This window comes from Emydura macquarii, unplaced genomic scaffold (assembly GCF_026122565.2).
Source record: "Emydura macquarii macquarii isolate MOO-44397 ecotype Brisbane River unplaced genomic scaffold, CSIRO-AGI_Emac_v2 contig_2897, whole genome shotgun sequence".
Taxonomy (NCBI): domain Eukaryota; kingdom Metazoa; phylum Chordata; order Testudines; family Chelidae; genus Emydura; species Emydura macquarii.
Window position 1 is genome coordinate 23,913,679 of NW_027133034.1, and position 20,965 is coordinate 23,934,643.

Here is a 20,965-nt window from a genome sequence, read left to right on the forward strand (position 1 = left end):
TTGCACGAGTCCAGTTTGGATTACAACACTGTCCCAATGTGCAAGCTGGTAGCCAATTAAGGAAAGACATCCTGGGGCTGAGATTTGCAGGCTAAGGATAAATCTCTAAGGTTGGGTGCAAACCGAGCCCTCCCTCTCCTGTCTGCATCCTCACACTCTCATGAGGCTGGGGTTGCATTTACTTAGCATCTAGAATCCTTCACTAGTTAAGTCAACTTCAAAGTTAATCAACTTACCCCAGTCTTCATCACTTATCCTAACAAATGAACGGTCCCTCAGGATCCTAAAACACATCGTTAGAAAAAACAAACAAAAAAAAGGTGAACATGTATTTAAACAAAAGAATTAGAATACGGTATAACAATGGGGAAAAGCTACCTTCAGATTTACTTACCCAGCATTGTTTATAACAATATCTGCAAAGAACACAAAAAACAAGACATTTTTAGTGTGTATCAGTATGAATCTGCACCTACTCCAATTCTGCTCCTGCTTTCAAAATCTATGTTATAAGCACACACACAGTTTGTAACAATTGTTAAATAGACACTCACTCATATGACTAGAGCTTTTCCAGAAATAGGAAGTGCATCCCTTATGTTTCAAAATATTTTGGAACATGTAGGCCCAGTCCAGCACATACTATAGTGAAGCCTCACAGGTAGATACAGGTGTTGAGGAGACAACGCTAAGCACTGATTGCAAGGTGCCATAAACCGGCCCCCTCCCTCAGTGACATCACATGGGGCTCTAATGATAATACTGCCCAGATCAATTCTAACTGATAGCATTCTGATTTATGATAATGCAATATCTGGAGTGCCCCAGAACTCAAAGTGGGTGGCACCATGGAAAAAAAGTCAGAAAGACTGTTATGTAACTCAGACCACACAACCAACAGTAAGGCAAGAAAGGGAGCTGCAGAACCCATGTGTCACCCACTGTCCAGGTCTCAGTTCTACACATGCTACCCGGGCCAAAAAAATCCCATAAAAAAAAACCAAAAACACAAAGATCTGGGGTAAGAGTGGGAGCACAAGGGGATGTGGACATGAAGGCATCAGAGAGAAATTTACACAAAGGGAGAACTATAGAGTTTAAGGGGAAAATGGAAGAGATGGAGAGAAAACAGAGGGAGAAGATGAAAAATAATAGAAGGATTTAAGAAAACAGTAGAAAGAAGGATACAGAAAGGAAATGGCTGGAAACAAAGGAGAGAATGAAAGTGGAAGACAGAAGTCAAGAGGGGGAACAAGAGATAAGTGAAGAAATGAAAGAAGAATTAACACACAACTTAATTCTTTACAGAGTTTTATTTGTTTTTGTCCTATCCATTGCTCATCTCTGACCAAATACCATTTTCCAGGTACTCAGCCAAAGTGTTAGTTAATCTTGATGATGAAGTAGGGGGGACTGATATTCATAGAAATGGATATCTACTGGGGAACTATAAATAATGCCAAACTGTAGAGGGGGAATTAACTTTACAGAAGACCTGTTGGTCCAAAAATTGGGTAATAGCTGGAAAGACAATATTACCTGATATATGCTTATTTTTAAGTGGGGCAGCCCAGTGGAAAGAGTTGAATTCTCTTGTTTGTTTGCTCCGGTTTTCTTTTGGGGTTTTGTTAATTGTTTTAGAAGGGGGGGGATGAAAAGTAATGTGTGTAAATAAATTCACCTGCTGCTTTATGTTACCATATTCAGTGTTTATATTAACAACAACAATCAACTTGAACGCCAGTCAGTTTAAAAAAACTGAATCACAAGTTCTAGGTTATAAAACTACTCCCAAGTCTCCCTGCCAAACGTTGTGATTCTTACAATCACTTTTTTTTTTAAAATCTATTTCACCCTCCTGTTTCTCTTGAAACAACCATATTAGCAAGGGAAACTGTGAAACTGCTTACACATAAAGTGCTGTCAAATGCACACATCTTTAAGTTATAATTAGTTAGGTGTTGCTAGAAATTATAGTAAGTGAAAAATTTTCACATGGAAATGTTATTTCTAAATCATTGGTCTCCCTTTAATGAAGGGTATAAGAGCAGTAACATGCTACCTTAAAACAGACATAAGGGGAATCAGAATTCCATACTACCGTAGATAGCTATGTAAAAAAAGAATGGTGATAATGTTATAATAAACTTTTATATATTCCTGAAAGATTCAGCCCCTACAGAAGCCATCCATAATGACCACTCTGCACATTACACAGTGGGTGCCATTTTCTGTCTTGTAGGAGAAGTTGTGTGGCCCCTTTAATGGCTAGAGAACCAGAGTGACTGGCTGAGGCAACTTTAAACCAGGTCAGCGTGGGAACAGTGTCCCATCCCCCCAGGTGACCGGAAAGAGGGGGCTATTTAGGTGCATGCCAGTGCAAAAAAGCCCTTTTACCTGGGCCAGGCAGAAGAGCACCCACCCTCCCACCTATGGAAGCAGTTAAATAGCAGGTTTTGCCATGACCCGCTGTGGGCAGTATGTTAGTTGCTTCCTTCTCAGGGGGCTGAGAAGGCCTTTCTCCCTCACTGCCAGACTGGCCATGGCAAAGCGGGGTTTTTTTCGCCTTCCCAACAGGGGGTTGGGAGCTTAGCTAGGACAAACACAAAATGAGGGTTAGGCTATGATGTCATAACTTATTATATAAGCATTGGGCCAATGTTTACTGCAGGTACTCCATAGGGAAAGGATACAGTGACCAGATAGAATTAATTGGTAAAGGATTTAAAGGGGTTATTCTTTAAAGAAGCTGAAACAGGAGAGAGGGGAGTTGGGGCTCCTATGACTAGTACAGCAGGGAGCCAAATCCCACTCTTTTACAGCCCTCTCCCCACCAACCTTCACTCGGGTTCCAGCAGTGGGCTGGTGGGGGACCACGATGAATTAAGAGAAAGGGCTGACTGCACCTCCCTGATATATGTAAATGATCATGGAATTACCTGCACTGTACACTTTTATCTGCCAGGTACTCCCAGACATTTAAGAATAAAGTTGAGGCCTAATTAAACAATATCCAGTGTGTCCTGTCCTTCTTTCAGCATAGACAGACAACATTTGTTTACAGAAAAAGATGTACTGTCATTTAATCATTTTCAAGGAACATATATATCTTCCATAAACACTTGAAACACTCAAACTAGTTACTTAGATAAAGCTTGCAATTTTCTTTTATACTAGCAACTGCTAACCTCCAGTTACTAGGAAATGGCTTTTTCATTTGTTTAGGACTACAGAGAGCAGAACAGTATGATCTTGAACTTAATTACATTGGATTTCCTGTATATGCTGTCACTAACTCTCAATTGTTAACTGCATTGCTTAAGATGACTTTGCTTTCACAAACAAACATGTCATAAGTTAATAATTGTACCTATCCTCCCAAAAGCTTCAAGGGCTGTCTGTACAAGCTTCTCACCAGCCTCTACCGAATCTGTAAACAAAAGACAGTGGTGTGAATCTCCAAATAAAATGAATTTTTTGTTACACAGCCACATATTACTGTATACAAATACTTCTAGGATGTAAATAACCACATTGAATGTGATACACTCAAAAAGAAAAAAGGGAACTGCTCATGTGAAATCCCTATGGGATAAAATGGAATTTTAGCCACTGCAGAGGACACTGGCCCACTGCAGACCCTCCACAAGCCAAACAGTGCAGCATTTTATCATTACATGAAAACCAAGACGCTAAACTCATTAAAAACAGGCAGTCTAGTTTTTACCTTGGCTAAATTATAAGTATGCTAAATAACAGAAAGGCTACCTTTTGGGGGGTTTTGCTGCCCCATCCAGCATACCAGTGCCAAGAGTTCAAGTAAGAAAAGGGATCAGAGATTTCATTTTAAGATGCTTTATGTCTCCATCTCTCCCAGCCTCCGAACAGTGTTTTTACCTCATTAAATTAAATTACTAATAGTTTTGGGGTAGTCCTTTGTCACAGACTGTTACCTTTTCTTTTAGTAATAGTGGCAATATAATGTACAATTTCAATAAATGAAGTACCCTTACTAAATCTATTATGGAAAATAACATACCATAGTTAGCTACTGCTTTTCCTCCTTTTGCTCTTATTTCTTCAACAACTTTGTCAGCAGCTGAGGAACTTTTGCCATGTCCTCTGAAGTCTCCTCCCAGATCATTCACTGTTTATCACAAAAAAGAAATTATTGACTAATGGATTCTCAGATGTTACATTGTCTCTTCTCATCCTGGAACCACTAAGATTCTGTGGATGTTATTAACAAGATTCACCACAGCTGGTTTTCCAATCTAAGTTATCTGGACAAGAGTAAACAATCTGACTCCCTAGGATTAGGTGTAGTCATTTAATAACATTCCATACAATTCCTGAGGGGACATTTACACAAACACTTATTGTGTGGCAAGCTGGAGTGTAAATCTATAGCACTAGAGTATGCTGGACACTAATTGTCCATGTGGACTTCGCTGTGGTGCACTAAAAGTACCCTAGTGTGCTTTGACATACTGCTCTTTCAAACGGCAGCACATCAACATGCACTAGGGAACTTTTAGAGTGCAGCAGCAGGGTCCACCCGGACAGTTAGTACACAGCCTGCTGACGTGCTGTAGATGTACACCCCCAGCTAATCATGCAGTCATGCCCTGCGGTAACAATTTGTGAGAAAGAAAAGAGATAGTTCACAAATACTGATGAAAAATTTTCCCTGACAATGCTGATCTCTCCAACAGTATTGTTACTGTTCAACAAGATTAAAATCTAGACATCATATGATCTCATTGATTAGTACTAATATAATCCTCCAGTAGCATTTGTTATTGCTATTGCATGATCATTGACACTGTGCCTTGTGTAGATTTCATTTCTGATCCCTCTTCAAGCTAATAGACAATAGCTAAAAAAGAATCTCTGACTTGCGCATTTCCCCATTTATTGCAACTGTATTGAGTTTTGGAATTTCATTGACTGCATTCATATGTATGGAGGGTAGCTGATAAAGTTAATCACAGAAACCCCACGTTCTGTCACTACAATGCTATGCAACAATCAGAAGAGTGTTTCAACCCAAGCAAACATATCTTCTGAGGATCCTCGGAATGCTCTTCAATATTTACATACGGTGGAACTGGTTGTGGACTTCCCTGGTATTTAAGTGTGATTTTAAAGATAACTATTGATGGAGGTCATTCTCCTTTTCCTCCTCACTCAGTAAAGGTGTAAAGTAGTTTACTAGATTATCTATTGTTATTATGGGTCTTGTTCTGTAAAAGAACTGGGTCAAAATGCAGAATCAGGGCACTGAAACCCTGATATTTATATATAAACTCCTTATATTCATAAGGAGTTATGGTAGCCTAGTGATTCTAGGATTCATATAGTCAATGACTGCTTCAAGCATCAGGATCTACTTCTTTTCTATATACACTCCTTCATATTTTCAAGGTCTTATCTACATGGCAAGTTACTGTGCTGGAAGCCAGGGTGTGAATCCACAGCACATAGCTTGCCGGGGCTTTCATTGTGCTGTAGTGATATCCACATAAGAGGTTACTGTGCAGCAAGCTGGTGCTCTGCAGACTAATACCCTGGCTTGCTATGCAGTAACTTGTCATATACACAAGCCCTAAAGTTAAGTTTTCAGGCAGAAAGGCCATGATAGTCTTTTACTACTCTGAGTTCCAGCTTGTTCTTTCTATCTTTTGCAAGACCTCAAACAATGAGTATTCAATCACAATGATAATTAAGTTCATGATGAAATACAGTGCACTCACAAGTCTACCTATCTTCATCGTAATTTACAAATTCAAGTTTATTGTGGTTTGGCAATCTAGAATAAAGTTACAGTGTGAATAAGGCCTTGCTTAAACCAGTTTAACCAGATCACCTACTTTCCTGGTTTAAACCAATGCAAGTCTCCAACCCACATATACTTAAATCGCTTTAACCTTTGCTTAAATTAGTTTAGCTTTTGCCAGTAAATTTACCATTTTTAAAAAAACCCTAAGCAAGAATTGAACCAGTTTCAGTGTGTCTATATTGTTGGGTTCCACTAGTTTAACGAGAATGATTATTAAACTGATTTACATAATTTATTTCACTTTTCTAATAGAGATAAGGCTATGTCAATACATTATAATAAATTAATCTAATAACCAAATGAAAAACCATCCACTGATAAAAGTGAAGAATATATATAAGATTAAAATCAATAAAATGTGGTTCTGCTCTGAAAGGCCACTGTATAAAGATGATACCTTCTTACCCTATAGATCTGCTGTTTTGTGTGTACAAAGTAATATTTGCATACTTCATTCAGTAATATTTTTTTCCTTATTTTTCCGCACAGCTAACAACAAGTGAGCTATATTCCATAGTCTCAAGATCATTAAACAGAATGTTATTAAACACCCATTATATCTATATAACTCCAGGGAAAACCGTGGGCTTGCATACACTCCATTAACAGCATAAATGGAAGAGCAACAAGTGTAACTAATTTGGCCTACAGAACCCTTACACCGTGATGTGCAAGATGGAAAGAACCCAGCTTGACTCTCAGATCCAAGGCTGAGTTTGCAGGACTGGCAGTTAAAAAAAGGAACTTTTTATTTGTGAATTCTACCACATTAAATATAGAAGACAAGAAAACACAATGAACATAGAATCCTATAATTCTAGTTTTAGCATCTTTTTCAGAGAACCATCACACCTTAAGGAACTTCCTCCCTTGACAACATTTCTCTGTTCACAGCAGTGTGAGTGCTACTGTAAAGTCTGAGTACTCGCTAAAGGAGACAAGGTGGTCATATCAATAGGTGTACACACACACACACACACACACACACACACACACACACACACACACACACACACACACACACACACACACACACACACACACACACACACACACACACACACACACACACACACACACACACACACACACACACACACACCCCTTTACCATTTTTATTTTCTCATTGCATTAAATATTCAGTTGATTCAAATAGCCAAATAGTGGAAGAGATATAGGAGAGAATAACAGAGCTCAAAAATATGTATTTAATATAGTCCTATATTTGTTACTTAAATCAAGAGGAAAATTTAAATAGTTTCGCAATAGAAGTAACTGTCTCATGAGAGGGGAATTCTGTGAAGAGACAGTGAAAAGGGGATTTGGTTTTCTGTGATATAGCATTATCCCCAAGTAATTAAATGACAGAGTGCAATTTAACATTTGGCTCTGCTGCTCTGTTAAATAATTCATCTGGATTGATGAAATACATTAAAATGGTATGCCAAAAGACTTGTTCTGAAAAACATCCCTGAATTAAAGGGCATCATGAAATTAACTTTCAGAAGCCAATGATTAGTACAATGAAGTCATGCTGCTGAGTGCTTTGTTGAACCAGTTAACTAAAAAACTTATTTAGCAAAGTAGCTTAATCACATGCTATTTCAGGCTACAACAGCAGGTTACTGACTGCTGCAGATTTCCCGTTTCATGAATTCAAATTGCAGTGTTCTCTAGAAATGAGACTACCTTGTAAAAAATCAACTTCACAGCCACTGGTACTAGATTATGTTATGGCTGAATATGGTTGGGAATCTGAGCAGTACATAGATTAGAAGTATCCATCTTAAGTCATTCAAACTGTACAAATACAAATCAGGCAATATTCTGCAGAAAAATTAAATCTTATTAAAAAGAGGCTCAAAAAAGTTAGATGCCTGATCAGGAAAAGCGCAGAGAATTAAGTACTAGTCCATGGTAAAAACCTATGGCCCTTATATCATCACATACCATGAGTACCCAAATGGTATATTGGAGGCCACTTCTGACAATGTTGCAACTGGAAACCTTGATGTATGGACTCTATTCGACAAAGTCACAACAGTGTGTGCAAGTACCATTGCTTCTTTATGTGGTTAAATTACCAGTTTTGCCTTTTTCCATTCTCAGTTTCATTAAACTATTTCTCAGGTCACTGCCTATAACAGCATCCTTAAGCTGACAGCTTCCCTTTATTCAGTACTAACTATGCAGAGCTGGGTAGTGCTTGAATGGAAAGCCTCTAAGGCAAAAGTTCCCAAAAAGTGGACCAAATGACCCCCTTGTGGCCCAAGAGTATTTGCTGGTGCTCTGTGAAAAGCTGTGTGGTCACATGTGATAGCTATTACAGATACATGGAGTACCTTTGAGACTATTGTACCTCTTTATACACATATTTGTATGAGGTAGGGTTTATATTTTAGCTCCAAGGGTGTGTTACAGGAGTTTCCTGCATGAACTAAAGCCACAGGGTTGCTGTGACAATCAGGGTATAGACATCCTAAGAGAAGAACAGGTTTAAACCCCTAAAATAAGCAGTTAAATCAACTAATTGTATACAGTGTCATAGTACCAATAAAAATATATCAACTAAGGTCTTCTATGAAAACTCGTTTTTTGAAAGCTTGTTCTTGTATTGTTCTAAACTCAACAATCATGAGATATGTACACAATCTATTGTTATGAAGTTATGTATTTGCATATACAGAAAACTCTGCTCTTAAACTTCAAATCCACTGCACGACAGGGAACAATCGGCCAGTGAAAGGCACGTCGTAAGCCTGGTGTTCATACAAAAGTGGACTCAAGTAACAATCCATTGTAAAACCCAGTAAAAGAAAATGATTGGCCATAGAGTTAATGGAAAGACACTGAGACACTTGGTAATTTCCCCACTTTGAATATCCCCAGACACTAAAGGAAAAACAAAAAACAAAAACACCCTGCAACCCTTTTAAAAAGGAAGGGGTTTGAAGTGAAATCCATCTAGATAGAAATTAAGGGACAAGACAGTAGGCAGGAAGCACTTTGTGAAAGCTAGGGGGTATGGTGTGAAACTATTAAAAGGAAATCGGTAACTTGTATTTGAAAGGGGATTTTATCTAATACAGAAGTGGAAAGCCTGATGCTGCATCTTTGTGTTTATTTACTGTGTAACTTGTACATGTTTGCCTTCCCTTACCATTTCATTAAATAAACTCTGTTTATTTTTATTCCAAGCAGGTCTCTGTTGTGCAAACTCTATGGAGCGTGTGTGTGCCAAAGTGAACTGATAACTCAGGGGCAGTTTCATGCCTTTGAGGTTGACAAACCAGAGAGAGGGGACCGGTCCAAGTGTCTGGTAGTTAGGAAGTCGAGGGTGAAGGATTTGGGGAGACTTGGGTCTGGAAGGGCTGCTGGTGTCACCACGTAATGTGGCTGGTGGAAGCCAGGGTGAGATCTTGTGCTTGTGGCCACTGCTGTCAGGGATCTGAACGATAGCAGCACAGCATTAAGGCATCCCAAGGTTACAGGGAAGGCAGTGACAGAATCTCTTACTGATCTGGATGATCCCCAAAATGTCACACTGGAAATCAATGCAATCCCTGGCCAGGTAAACAAGTCTGAAGAAGCCTCACTCCCATGGGGGAAATTATATATACTGGTTTGAACTGGCTGGCAAAGGTTAACAATCAAAGAACTGAGAACAGTATAAAAAGATCAGCCTCACATGGACTTTGTCCCTCGAAGTATTTTGTTCCCATCAGGGTTTCCTTATGAAAAATAGATAACAGCCTGGTAAACTAGACCAGCATGTAAGCTGTTTATTGGTTTTAAAATGTGTTTTCTCTGTAAGTTGTTCTGAATAAACAATACTTTACTTAAAGAAGGCTGGCTTGTCACTGGATAACCCTGTCATTGCTACTGGGAGAACAGGACAACTGGTGAACTAAAGTCAGACCTGCTAAGATGATCACAATGAACTGCAGGAGGAATTGCAGCCTAAATGCTTGATCAAGAGGGAGAGTATTGCATGACTCTGCCCCAAGAAAACTGACAGCTAGAGGCCTGATACCTAATTAGGTTGCTCTCAAGAATGTCTCAAAAGGGTGAGAGGTGCAACTACCCTGGAAACTTCATAAACACAATGCTGGCTTTCCTTCTGGTTCCTAGACGCTATATTGCACTAAGCACTTCTTAACAGCTGTCCATTTAAACAAGTCCTGTAGTCTCAATGGATGTCATATGACAATAAATGGAAAAGAGACATGTGTGAGCACAAAGGGAAGACAGAATGTCCATGAGACTCTATTGAGATGTGGTCCACATACTCACTGTGAAACAAACTGAAAACCCCTGCTCAATGGTTTCAACTAACCTCCTAAATGAAGTTCCGCTGCCGATTCAGTAGGAAGCACTGTTCCCAAGTCTGTTCTGAATTAGTGCCCCAGAATGATCGCAGGCAATACTAAGCTGCTGGAGGGGGCATCTTTCAGTTGAAACGTAAAGTTATGTCTTCACTGCAGTTCACTTCACTTATTTTATCTATGTTTAGGAGTTACTCCTCTCAAGTCAGCCTAACTCGACGAAAAATAGTCACACTGAGAAACAATATTCAAGTTGCTGCATCTGCACTGATGCTTCACTCACTCATGTGTGGCACTAAGAGTTTGGAGGGCAAATCCCATGGTTCTTAACATTGTAGTTAGATGAATTACACAATGAATTATTTCTTAGTGCATTGTGGGAGAACCCGTCTGCACTTTTTGGGTGTGAGTGAATGGTGAGAAGGCATCGGAGGACTAGCAGCGTTCAGCTGATGCTAGCCTGTATCCATGCTGCCAACTAGTTGGGTGAACAGCTGAGGAGTCATGCTCACAACTCTTGGACCAGCCAACTCAAGTCAAGTTACAGGTTTTTGTGAGTGGATGGGAGTCAGGTTAGGGTTAAGTTATATCTCTATATCTTGCAGTAAAGAGAAGTCCTCAGCCAAATATTGTTACTCGTTGCAAAACCAGAAGCTCAGAAATAAAGTTTGAATCTCAAGAGTTAGAAGGATAACTTATAAAAGAACAAAGGTTACTGGTAAAGAAATCATGAAGTTTGAATCCCAGTAGAGTTATTTAAAAAGAGACAAAGGTTACTGGCAAGAGATCAAAATGAGTAAGAAACAACTTACCAACTACTGAAGCTCCTCTTTCAGCAAAAGCCAGAGCATATGCTCTACCCAATCCTAGTTTTAAAAAAAATAAATAAAAAAAGTTGCAGTGAGTCTATTTTTCTACCCATACAATTTAGACTAGTTACAGTCATGGAAAAATTACTTGAGCAAAAATCAGACATCAAATAAAATAAAAAACATGCATATTTAATTAAAAATAATTCCATCTAAAAGTGACCACAAAAGTATAGTCACATGTTCTGAAATCTGGAACATAAAAAAAGCAAATTAGCTCAGAAACTAGAAGCCAAAGCCCCAGTTGAAGACACTAAATATTCCCCATGCTCACTTAGTGGTACAGCACTCAGAACATTCATCATGGAAGCTACTTGCTGCTAAAGCTCCAGGAGAGTTTTGTGCTTGTGAAGGAGGCATTTGTGACACTTGATGGGACATGCCAGAATGTAAATAATGTATTCTGGTTTTGCAGTGGGAGAAGATGTTTCAAGTTAATGAACTACATTCAAAATTAATAAGACATCCCCTAGTTTAATTTAGTTTTTTATACTGAGAAGGACACATTCTCATACCATGCAAACACAAGTTCAGTTCCAATCACAATTATTTAAACTATTATAGTGCCTTTTACCCATATTGATAAAATCAGTGCCAATTACTTGGACCTAAAGAAGAAGTGAGTCATTTATTGGCACGACCAAGGAGCAAAAAGCAGGTTACCTAAAATTCAGCATAATGCAACTTTTATTGTTTCATATATTCCATCAGAGTCTTTCACCTTCATCTTTATTGAGACTTAAGGCCTGTTGAATACAAGTCGTTTTTTATGGACAATGATATTACCCCATCATACCAATCAAAACGTTAATGAATTCAGAACAGGATAGAAGTTGTGATTCTTTACCACCCAAATAATTTGGTTATGAACAAATTAAATAAACGACTGAATAAAGTGGAAGGGAAAGAAGGATTTTTCAGAGTGCACACAATATGCCTTTGGTTCCCCATGAGATCACTTAAAACTGGCTCACAAAGAAATCAAAACACAGCTATACAGGATGTTTGGAAACATATGAATCGTGCTATGTCTAGTAAACAACCGAGTATTTGGAAATTGAGGAAATCTTGGGTCTTCATGGGGGACGGCCAACAGGATCAAATTAAAGTATCACATAATGGGACCAGTAATCTCTATGATGCAATGCCTACATATTAGCAAATAATATGGCTCCAATATTTGGCTACTGGCAAGTTGCACTGTAGCCCCTTCAGCTATGCAAAGTTTAGGTGTCCCTTTCTTTGTGATATTTGAACTATCCCAAAGCACAGGCCAGTCAGAATGGTGTCACCCAATGGATCAGACAGGGTGCTGCATGTAATGATATGGGGATTGCTGTTTATAAACCATTATACACAGAGCAGTCTATGGTGTCCACATAAAGCTAACAGAAGAATATTTACTCCCAGTACCTCTCTTTTCAAAGAACTCTTTTATAATCTCATTCTCTAGAGATTGCATCTACCACTCAATTTACTAAGCAACAACCTTGGCTTTATTTTACAGCGGAGCCCAGATTTGAACTCCTGATAACGTTAAAGATGTCTTTGCCTGAAAAAATAACTGAAAGACAATAAACAAGACAATTTTCCTTCATAAAAAATAACTTAACAAAAGGTGGGAGCCAAAATAAAATTGGTTTAAGAAAACAAGATAATTGAGAAGAATGTAATATTTTTCATACATCTGCATGTTGTTTATAGTTGCTCATAGCTCTTTTTATATGCCAAATAGTTCAAGGGACAATTTTAAAAACTTAAAATCCAAACTTCGAAAACAATTTAACTGTGTATGGAAAAATCACATTTCCCATTTAAATGGGACTCTGCTTCACTTCTTTAGTGCAAGCTGCTAAGGCCCCTCATCAGGAACACTGGATGGAAATGGGAAGGTATACTATTCTGTCTGCAAAAGACACCCAACAAAAGTTGCTCCAGGTGTCAGACTACCCAGGCAGAACATTCTTCATGTTCTTAAGTAATAGCAGAGTTTCATTCCAAATTTGATCCAAAGATAAAAAGTTCTGAAAAGGTATTTTAGAACAAGTTGTGACTTAAGTTATGGAAGATCATTTAAAATTGACAATGTTGTGTGACAGGTGAGAACAATACTTTGTAGGGAAACTTACCAAGCAAGGTTGGAAAGAAACCAACATCATTTCAAAGCAGGTTTACCTGTTGCAAAATGTATCCCATAAGAGTTGCCACTTGTTAAAACACTTTGAAAACATGGTCAAACAAAATGGCTTCTAAGTGACAAGAAACCACAACTTAAACCAAAAATCAAGATGTGTTTGATAGACTCACTAATTCTGACCTTTACAATAAGATCAACTTCTAAGTCACTGTGTAAAAACAATGCTCCTATAATCAAATGAAGATAAGCATTACTGAGAATTAATCAAAGCCTTTTGATAAATCTGTAGTTTGATAAAGTTATGAAGTACTAATTTTTATTTAAAAAGCTGTAGTGAAACCATACTTGTCTGTGATGCAACCACTTTCAAGTATCCACTGATGCCAAGTTATTTGGTATTGGCTTGGGTGGTCACTTTCGACAGATTTCACTGAAGCAGTGAGATTTAAAGAACAGCACAGCAAACTATCATGTAACAAAGGAAAATCTGGGGGAGAGATTAAAGGTATTTATAGTAGGTTTAAAGCACTGTCTGTACATTACACTGCTTTATATTGTCAACTTTTAAAAAAATTGTTTGAAAACTTTTTGCTAACTATTTGTGCAAGTATCAGTAAAAAAGTTTACATTAATCTGCAGTACCTGCAAAGCTAAAGAGCTGAAACTGAGAATCTGTTGCCCTTTGCATGGCTATTGCAGTAAAGCAATTCTTAAACAGCATAAATCCCAATTCTGCAAAGAGGTCTGCATGGAGTGGGAAAGAATTCTTGCACCTGCTTAGAGCTCACTGCAAGATCAAGGCTTCAGTGGGTATCACTTAAGATTATTATAATTTATGACAGAGAAAACAAAATCTCTTCACCGCTACAGCTTGCTTTGTGCTTCCATCTGCACCTGAACACGCTGACTAGATTTCAAGCAGCGCACATCCTTTAATACCATGTAGCTGTGTTCTGAAAAGTACTTTTGCAAAATGCAATTATCTTGCAAGCTGAAAGCAAACGCAAGGCCGCCTGTTGGAAACATTAGAGTGGTGGCTGTCTTTCCATCAAAGGGCTGGGAAGTGGTTTCAACTTTGACACCGTGGGCCCGCAAAATCAAACTCCCTTCCACAGTGAGTTTAGGAAAACCTTTGCCCCGTGTCTGCGCAGCAGAAGGCTGAAGCAACTCCCACACCCAGGATTCCGGAGCACACAGAATAAACCGCTGTCACTGCACCCCTCAGGTGCACCCTGGCTATTGGCAGACAGTTTCTTTCCCAAAAAGTTAACCGAGCGGGACCTTTCAAGAGCAGCCAGGGCCGCGCCAGGATCCCCCCTTAGCTCCCAATTCCTGCAGCTACCTCGAGCTCCAAACCCGGGAGCCAGAGGGTCCCGGCCCGTGTCAACCACCAGCCAGCCCCGGGGGGAGCAGCACGGGCAACCCCGAGCCAGAGCAGCCCCTTTACCCCAGAGCGCAGCAGACAAGTGCACGGCGCAAGCCCAGCGCTGCAAGGAAGCCCCCCGAAGGCCCGCACGACTGGCTTACCTCCCCCGGCCCCAGTCACCAGCACCACCCGCCCGTCGAACCTCAGCCCAGCCGACATGCTCGCTGCCCGGGGACGCTCCCTGCGGGGGTGGGGGGGGCCCAACAAGCGCAAACAAATGGCAAGTGCGCGTGACGGCCGGGGACAACACGGCGGCCGCAGTAGCGAAGGGGAGGGCGAGAGCAACGCGCATGCGTCAGGCCGCCCAGCGCCTGCGGCTCTCTGGGAAATGGAGTTTATTGACTCGAGCCGCTCCGCCGGCCGGGGACAGAGGCGGATAATGCGCGTCCCGGGGTGGGCGAGGGCCAGGGCCAGGGCCAGGGCCAGGGCCGAGCGCTCCTGGGCCCTAGTGAGCGCCCAGGCCTGACTGCGACTCCCCGCCCTTGGCCCGGCCCCTCTCTCTGTCCCGCCCGGAGAGCGCTGGGGGCCGCCCAGCAGCGAGTTTCTGCGGGAGCTGCAGCGCTGAGGGGCAAGGCCGGGGGGGGGGGGTTCTGCTGAAGGGCCGCGCAGCTCGCCCCCAGGGCCCTGCGAAGTGTTTTCAGGCCCAGTACCAAGTTGTAACTCAGGCCCCCGCCCATCTCCATAGCCCAGTCCCGCCCCTACATCCCCTCTCGTAGCCAGGAACATTTATTTCCTCGTGGTAGTGGGGGGTTGCAGCCTGGGCTAGGCCCTGGTGAAGTTTACCCTTCTCCCACCCAGCTGGGGACCCTGCTCACCCAGGGCCTGGCGCTGCCCCACAGGCTAACACCAGTAGGAACCCCCCCACCAGCCCTTCTGGGCCAATGCAAAGCTGCCTCAGGCAAGGACAATCTACCCTGACCCTGAATGCGTAGGTAAGGATGTAGTAGGTGCAGGCAGCGGGGCTCAGAAGCGGACTCATTGCGCTCTTGCTTTCTATATGAAACAAAATTCAGCTACCTAAACTGCCTTGTGTGTCAGGAGTTTTGGCCCTCACTACCCCATGCCCAGCTACCCCTTCTTTATTTTTGGTCTGTAACTAACAAAATGCAGTTTCAGGCTGTCTTGTTTTATGTCACTGGTGCTATTCGGTATGTAGTCTGTGTAGAATCAGGATTCCGAGCAGTCCTATATTAGGGCAGTGGTTCCCAAATTTTTCTCAGCAGTGGTACACTTTGATACCTTTAATTATTTTGAGGCACACCACCCGATAGTCTCAAAATGAACTCATGAATATTCATGAGCCAAATTAGAACTTTTCAAGTACTTTTTCAAAAAATTCCGTGGCACACCCGTTGATTAACACTGTGTTAAGGACTTGTATGCCTTGCCCCCACCTGATTACAATTTAACTTTAATAAGCCACAACACAAAAGTTAACTATAAGGTCACAGAAGAGCAAGATCACTGTTTTGCTATTTGCTATTGGTGTAGCTGGAAAAGATCCCACCAGCTAATACTACAGTGGCAGCAGACAAACTCTGGTTTATCAATGTTGTTGCTCCCTGTGAAGTCTCCAACACGCTTCCAACAACAACCAAGCTCACTGCTTTAGGTAAAGCAAACACAAATGTATTAACTACAGCAGCATTTAAAGTGATTATAAGTTGAAGCATAACATGTCAGATTTGGTCAAAAAGAAATACAAGCAAAATATATTCTAAGCTAAGCTTACCACTTTCAGCAACATTACAAAACTTGAGTGATTCTCACTACAGGCTGGTTGGTTTCCTTCAACCACACTCTCCCCTCTGACAGCACTTCAGTTGCTTGGTGGTGTTAATAGATGGAGGTGGAAGAGAGCGAGCATAGTGAATGTCTACCCTTTTTATAATATTCCTTCTCCCCTCTGGGGCTTTGCCCTGCCTCCTCAGGGTCAGGTGACAAACAATATCCTTATATGAACTCCTCCATATCCTGAATCAGTAAGCATTACCTCCTTATGGTTCCAAACTGTCCAAGGAAAGGGAGGTGACGCACTCGAGAGTCCAATTGATCTTCCATTTATGCCCAGGCAAGTCCTTTGTTCCTGTAAGGCTGAGCTGGGTTTGTCCTATACGTGCCTTGATGAGGTGTGAACTGTGCCTCTGTTCCTGGAGAGTTTTGCCTGGACATGTTTTAAGCCATGAGGACACGTATCTGGGAATATTACATAGTGCAGCGTCATAACGATACACATGAAATTGCAACCACCATACTACTATAACAATAATGATCAGCACATCATGAGTATTCCAAAGACATCTAATATGACACACTTTGCATTAGATAATACACAATTATACTATAAGGATGAACACGGGGGTGCAGGGCATCACACCACCAAGCTGGCTTACCCTGTGATTCTGGGATGCGATTGGCCCTGGTTTAGAGAGCTACTAAAAGGCTATGGTCACCAAAACCCAAGAGGGGCTAAGGAAGGGACCCTGTGGAAAGTGCTGCTAGGGGGATTGGCGGGATCAGACTCAGGGGAGGGACCTTCCAGCCCCTTTTCCCCTCCTTCTCAAGAGGAACTCCCACCTCGGGCACAGATTCCCATGGGGGACCCCCAGATGGAACTCGGGAATGATGGTGATTTCATCCACGAACAGAGGGAGGACCCCATTCTCAGCCATGCATGGGACCAAGGAATGACCCCTAGCCAAAAGATGGGGGATGGCACCTGTCTCCCACAGGGCTCCTGCTTTGAAATCCAGGGAGGCTGCATCTCTCAGGTGGTCAAAGACCCCTCAGACGCAGAAGGACATCTTACAATTACTGGTTACACCAAGGCTGTGGCACGGACTCCTGCACCTGGCCCACGCAGTACCCTGGACAGGACTCCTTGGGAGGGAAAGGACCCTGCAGAGGATGGCCCAGAAGTTCTTCTGGCCAGGCATCCACAAAGAAGTTAAGAACTACTGTGCCTCTTGTTCAGAGTGCCAGCATACAGGGCCAAAGACAGTACCCAAAGCACACCTCATCCCCCTGCCCGTGGTGGGGGTTCCCTTTGAGTGCAGCAGCCTAGACCTGGTGGGGCCACTAGAAAAGAGTGAGGTGGGAAATCCTGATGATTGTCGATTATGGCACCTGATACCCCAAGGCCGTGCCCTTGAGGACAACCATGGCCCACAAAATCGCTGCTGAATTAGTGAAGGTCTTTTCCAGGATAGGGATCCCCTGAGAGATCTTAACCAATCAAGGCACCAATGTGACGTCCCATCTTATAGCTGAGCTATGCCGCTTGTTGAATATCCAAGTGCTCAAGACCTTGGTCTACCACCCCCAACCTGGCAGGTTGGTGAAGCATTTCAACCAAACACTGAAAACAATGTTACGCACATTTGTGGCAGACAACCCCTGGCATTGGGACACTGTGCTCCCCTGCTGTTCACTGTACGGGAAAACCCTCAAGCATCGAAGAGCTTCTCCCCATGTGAACTCCTCTACAGTAGGCAACCCAAGGGTATCTTTGACCTCTTGCAAAAGAATTGGGAGGAGCAGGACACCCAAGTTATGAGTATGGTCTGCTATGTGCTGCAACTGCGCAAGCAACTTCGTGCTCTGGGGATTTACATGCAGCGGCAACTGCTGCAGGCACAACACACCCAAGAACAGCAATATAACAAAGGGGCCAGGCACTGCAGTTTCGAGTCAGGAGACTGCATCCTACATTTACTACCCTCCACAGAATCAAAGTTGATGACCAAGTGGCAAGGGCCCTCAAGGTCACGAGATGGGTGGGACTGGTAGATTACCAGTCTGATGACCAGGGCGGAGAAGGGAGACCCGCATATACTATATGAGCCTGCTAAAGGCTGGGCAGGCCAGTGAAGGCCTGCTCATCACTCCTTTCCCCTCAGAACCCAAACTGGGGCATAGTAGACAGGCCCTAGAGTCAGGGCCAGCCATGATGGGAACTGAATCAGATGAGGACGGTGGCTTCTGGGAAACCATATACCTAGCTCAACTCTGCAGATGACCAGTGGCTATGGCAAGACCACAGAGGACTGATCTCACATGGCTAGGGAAAAGCCCAATCCGAAAGAGGCCCTGCTCAGACACGTAATGTCTCCCAGGGAAGCATGGGTACGAGGCAGGTTCCTCAATGGGAAGCTGTTTTGCAGATGGATAGTGGGTCATTTCCATTGTGACTTCGTCTTCAGCTGACATTATGGCTGACAAAAGAGGCCCAGCAAAGACGTTTGTCTGAGTACAGATTAATGGGATAGATATGCCAGGTCAAGTAGACTTGGACTGTGGCCAAATGTTGATCAGGGAACAGGTAGCAGGACATCGATGGAGACAGCATCTATCTCTAAAGCATACACAGGTATGTATGCCTGTATCCTATGAGGGAGATACAGCTAACAGTGGGGAACTTCATAGAAATGGTAATAGCATGTTTGGTCCCACTCTACCTTACTGGATAATTCTGGGCTGTGATTGGAAGTATTTCAGGAAAGTCATAAAATCATGGGGTGATGGCCCTCTTGAAGGAGCTGACCCTTCCATAGAGGCCCCCGAGTCACAGAAACCTGAAGAGCTAGCAAAACTTGGGGAGACAGAAGTCCTCAGTATAGGGACCTCCCAACAGGAGCAGAACCACCCTCAAAATCAAGAAGACGAAGGGGACCTGGCTCCCTCTGGACTTAAACCTGCTGGTGTCAGGCATGGGCTTTGTAGGTGAATAGCAGAATAATCCAACCCTGAATAGGACATACAAACTCAAGTGAGCAACAAAGTAATTGACCCACATTTGATGAAGCAGTAGCCCCAGTTCGAATTTATACAGGAGAGGCTATACTATGTGGCAAAAGACCCCCAGGCACCAGAAATGAGGGTGTAGCTCCTGGTCCAGAAGAATTCCACAGGGGATTATAGGCTGGTCCATGCAGTACTTTGCGGGGGACAGTTGGAGCAAGAGAAGATCCTTGAAAGGGTGGCTTGCAGATTTTACTGGCCAGGCATTCATAAGGAGATAACAGATTACCGTGTGTTGTGCCCAGAGTGCCTATGAGGAGGGCCTAATCAGGAGACAAGTTTTACTTCACATCTAATGAAGGCATGGTGCAGTCTGTTGGAAATCAAATCTTTAAATATGTTGGTTTACTACCCCTGCATGGAGGGACCGGTGGAATGTTTTAATAAGACATGGAAAGAAATGCTAAGGAAGTTTATGGCTTCAGATCCCTGTCCTTGAGACTGATTACTCCCACCTCCCCTAATCACCACCTGGGAGGTGCCACAGGTATCTACAGGGTTCTCCTCATTAGAGCTACTATATGGGAGGCAGCCACACGGAATCTTAGACCGCCTTCTTGAGACGTGGGAGAAACAACACCCTAAAACAACCAACGTGGTACAATATATGATCTGTTGAGAGAAACTTTAGGGACTCTGGGGGCTTTCATCAGAGGGGCCCTGCTGAAATCACAACAGAGAGAGGAACAGGCCTACAATAAAGGGGCCAAGATATGAGAATTTAAGCCCAGGAATAGTATATTATTATTTGTACAAACTTCAGAATCAAAACTGTTGGCCAGGTGGGAAAGACCATTTGAGGTTGTAAAAAGGTGGGGGCAGTCAATTACGAAATCCATCAGTCAGGGAAGAGAAAAGAGGCACAGGTATATGATGTAAACCTGCTGAGGGCTAGGAAAGACCAAGAAAGCCTCCTTATAATGCCTTTTCCACTAAACCTGAATTTGACCCAGAGTACCCTTAATCTATTATTAAGGGCCAGTTCCATTGGGTCAAGAACTCTGGCCCAACCAGAAAACAGCAAATACACTGGCTAATTAAAGCTTTTCCCTCAGTGTTCTCAGCATTGTGGAGATGAACCCAGCTAGCCTGCCATAATGTGAACACCAAGCTGGGGGAAAAGGTCAGTGAGAATCTACAACCCCTTCCCTGGAAGATGTGGGAGATAGTCTACTAAGAACTATATGTTGGAACTAGGGGTTGTTGAGGAATCCCACAGTGAGTGGAGAAGTCCCACTGTATTTGTTCCAAAGCCCAATGGGATAACCCATTTTTGCATTGGTTTCTGGAAAGTAAACACAATATTGAAATATGGTGTATGTCCTATGCCTAGAGTGGATGAATTGCTGGAAAGAATAGGGGCTGCCAAAGATATCTCCACTCTTGACCTGATGAATGGATATTGGCAGATTCCTCTGACAGCCGAGTCATGAGAAAAGACCATGTTCTCCACCCCATTCAATCTACAGCAATACAAGACCATGCCATTTGGCCTTTATGGGGCTGCAACAACCTTACAACACGGGATGGAATATGCCACAGTGTAAATTGACAATATCATAATTT

The 20,965-nt window shown here is 42.4% G+C and overlaps 1 protein-coding gene across 2 annotated transcripts in view; it reads right to left on the minus strand.

The window, feature by feature from the left end:
* Positions 1–14,875, minus strand: part of HSD17B4 (hydroxysteroid 17-beta dehydrogenase 4) — a 115,912-nt gene extending 101,037 nt beyond the window's left edge. Inside the window, exons 1-6 of one of the 2 annotated variants that reach the window (XM_067568588.1) lie at positions 14,701–14,875; positions 10,980–11,033; positions 4,040–4,147; positions 3,371–3,430; positions 395–416; positions 237–283 (exon numbers count right to left, since the gene is read on the minus strand). In XM_067568588.1, the coding sequence (XP_067424689.1) occupies positions 237–283; positions 395–416; positions 3,371–3,430; positions 4,040–4,147; positions 10,980–11,033; positions 14,701–14,758 (349 nt within the window). In that variant the 5' untranslated portion in view covers positions 14,759–14,875. The remainder of the gene's footprint in view (positions 1–236; positions 284–394; positions 417–3,370; positions 3,431–4,039; positions 4,148–10,979; positions 11,034–14,700) is intronic. The other variant, XM_067568589.1, reaches the window with a different exon arrangement.
* Positions 14,876–20,965: the final 6,090 nt, after the last annotated feature.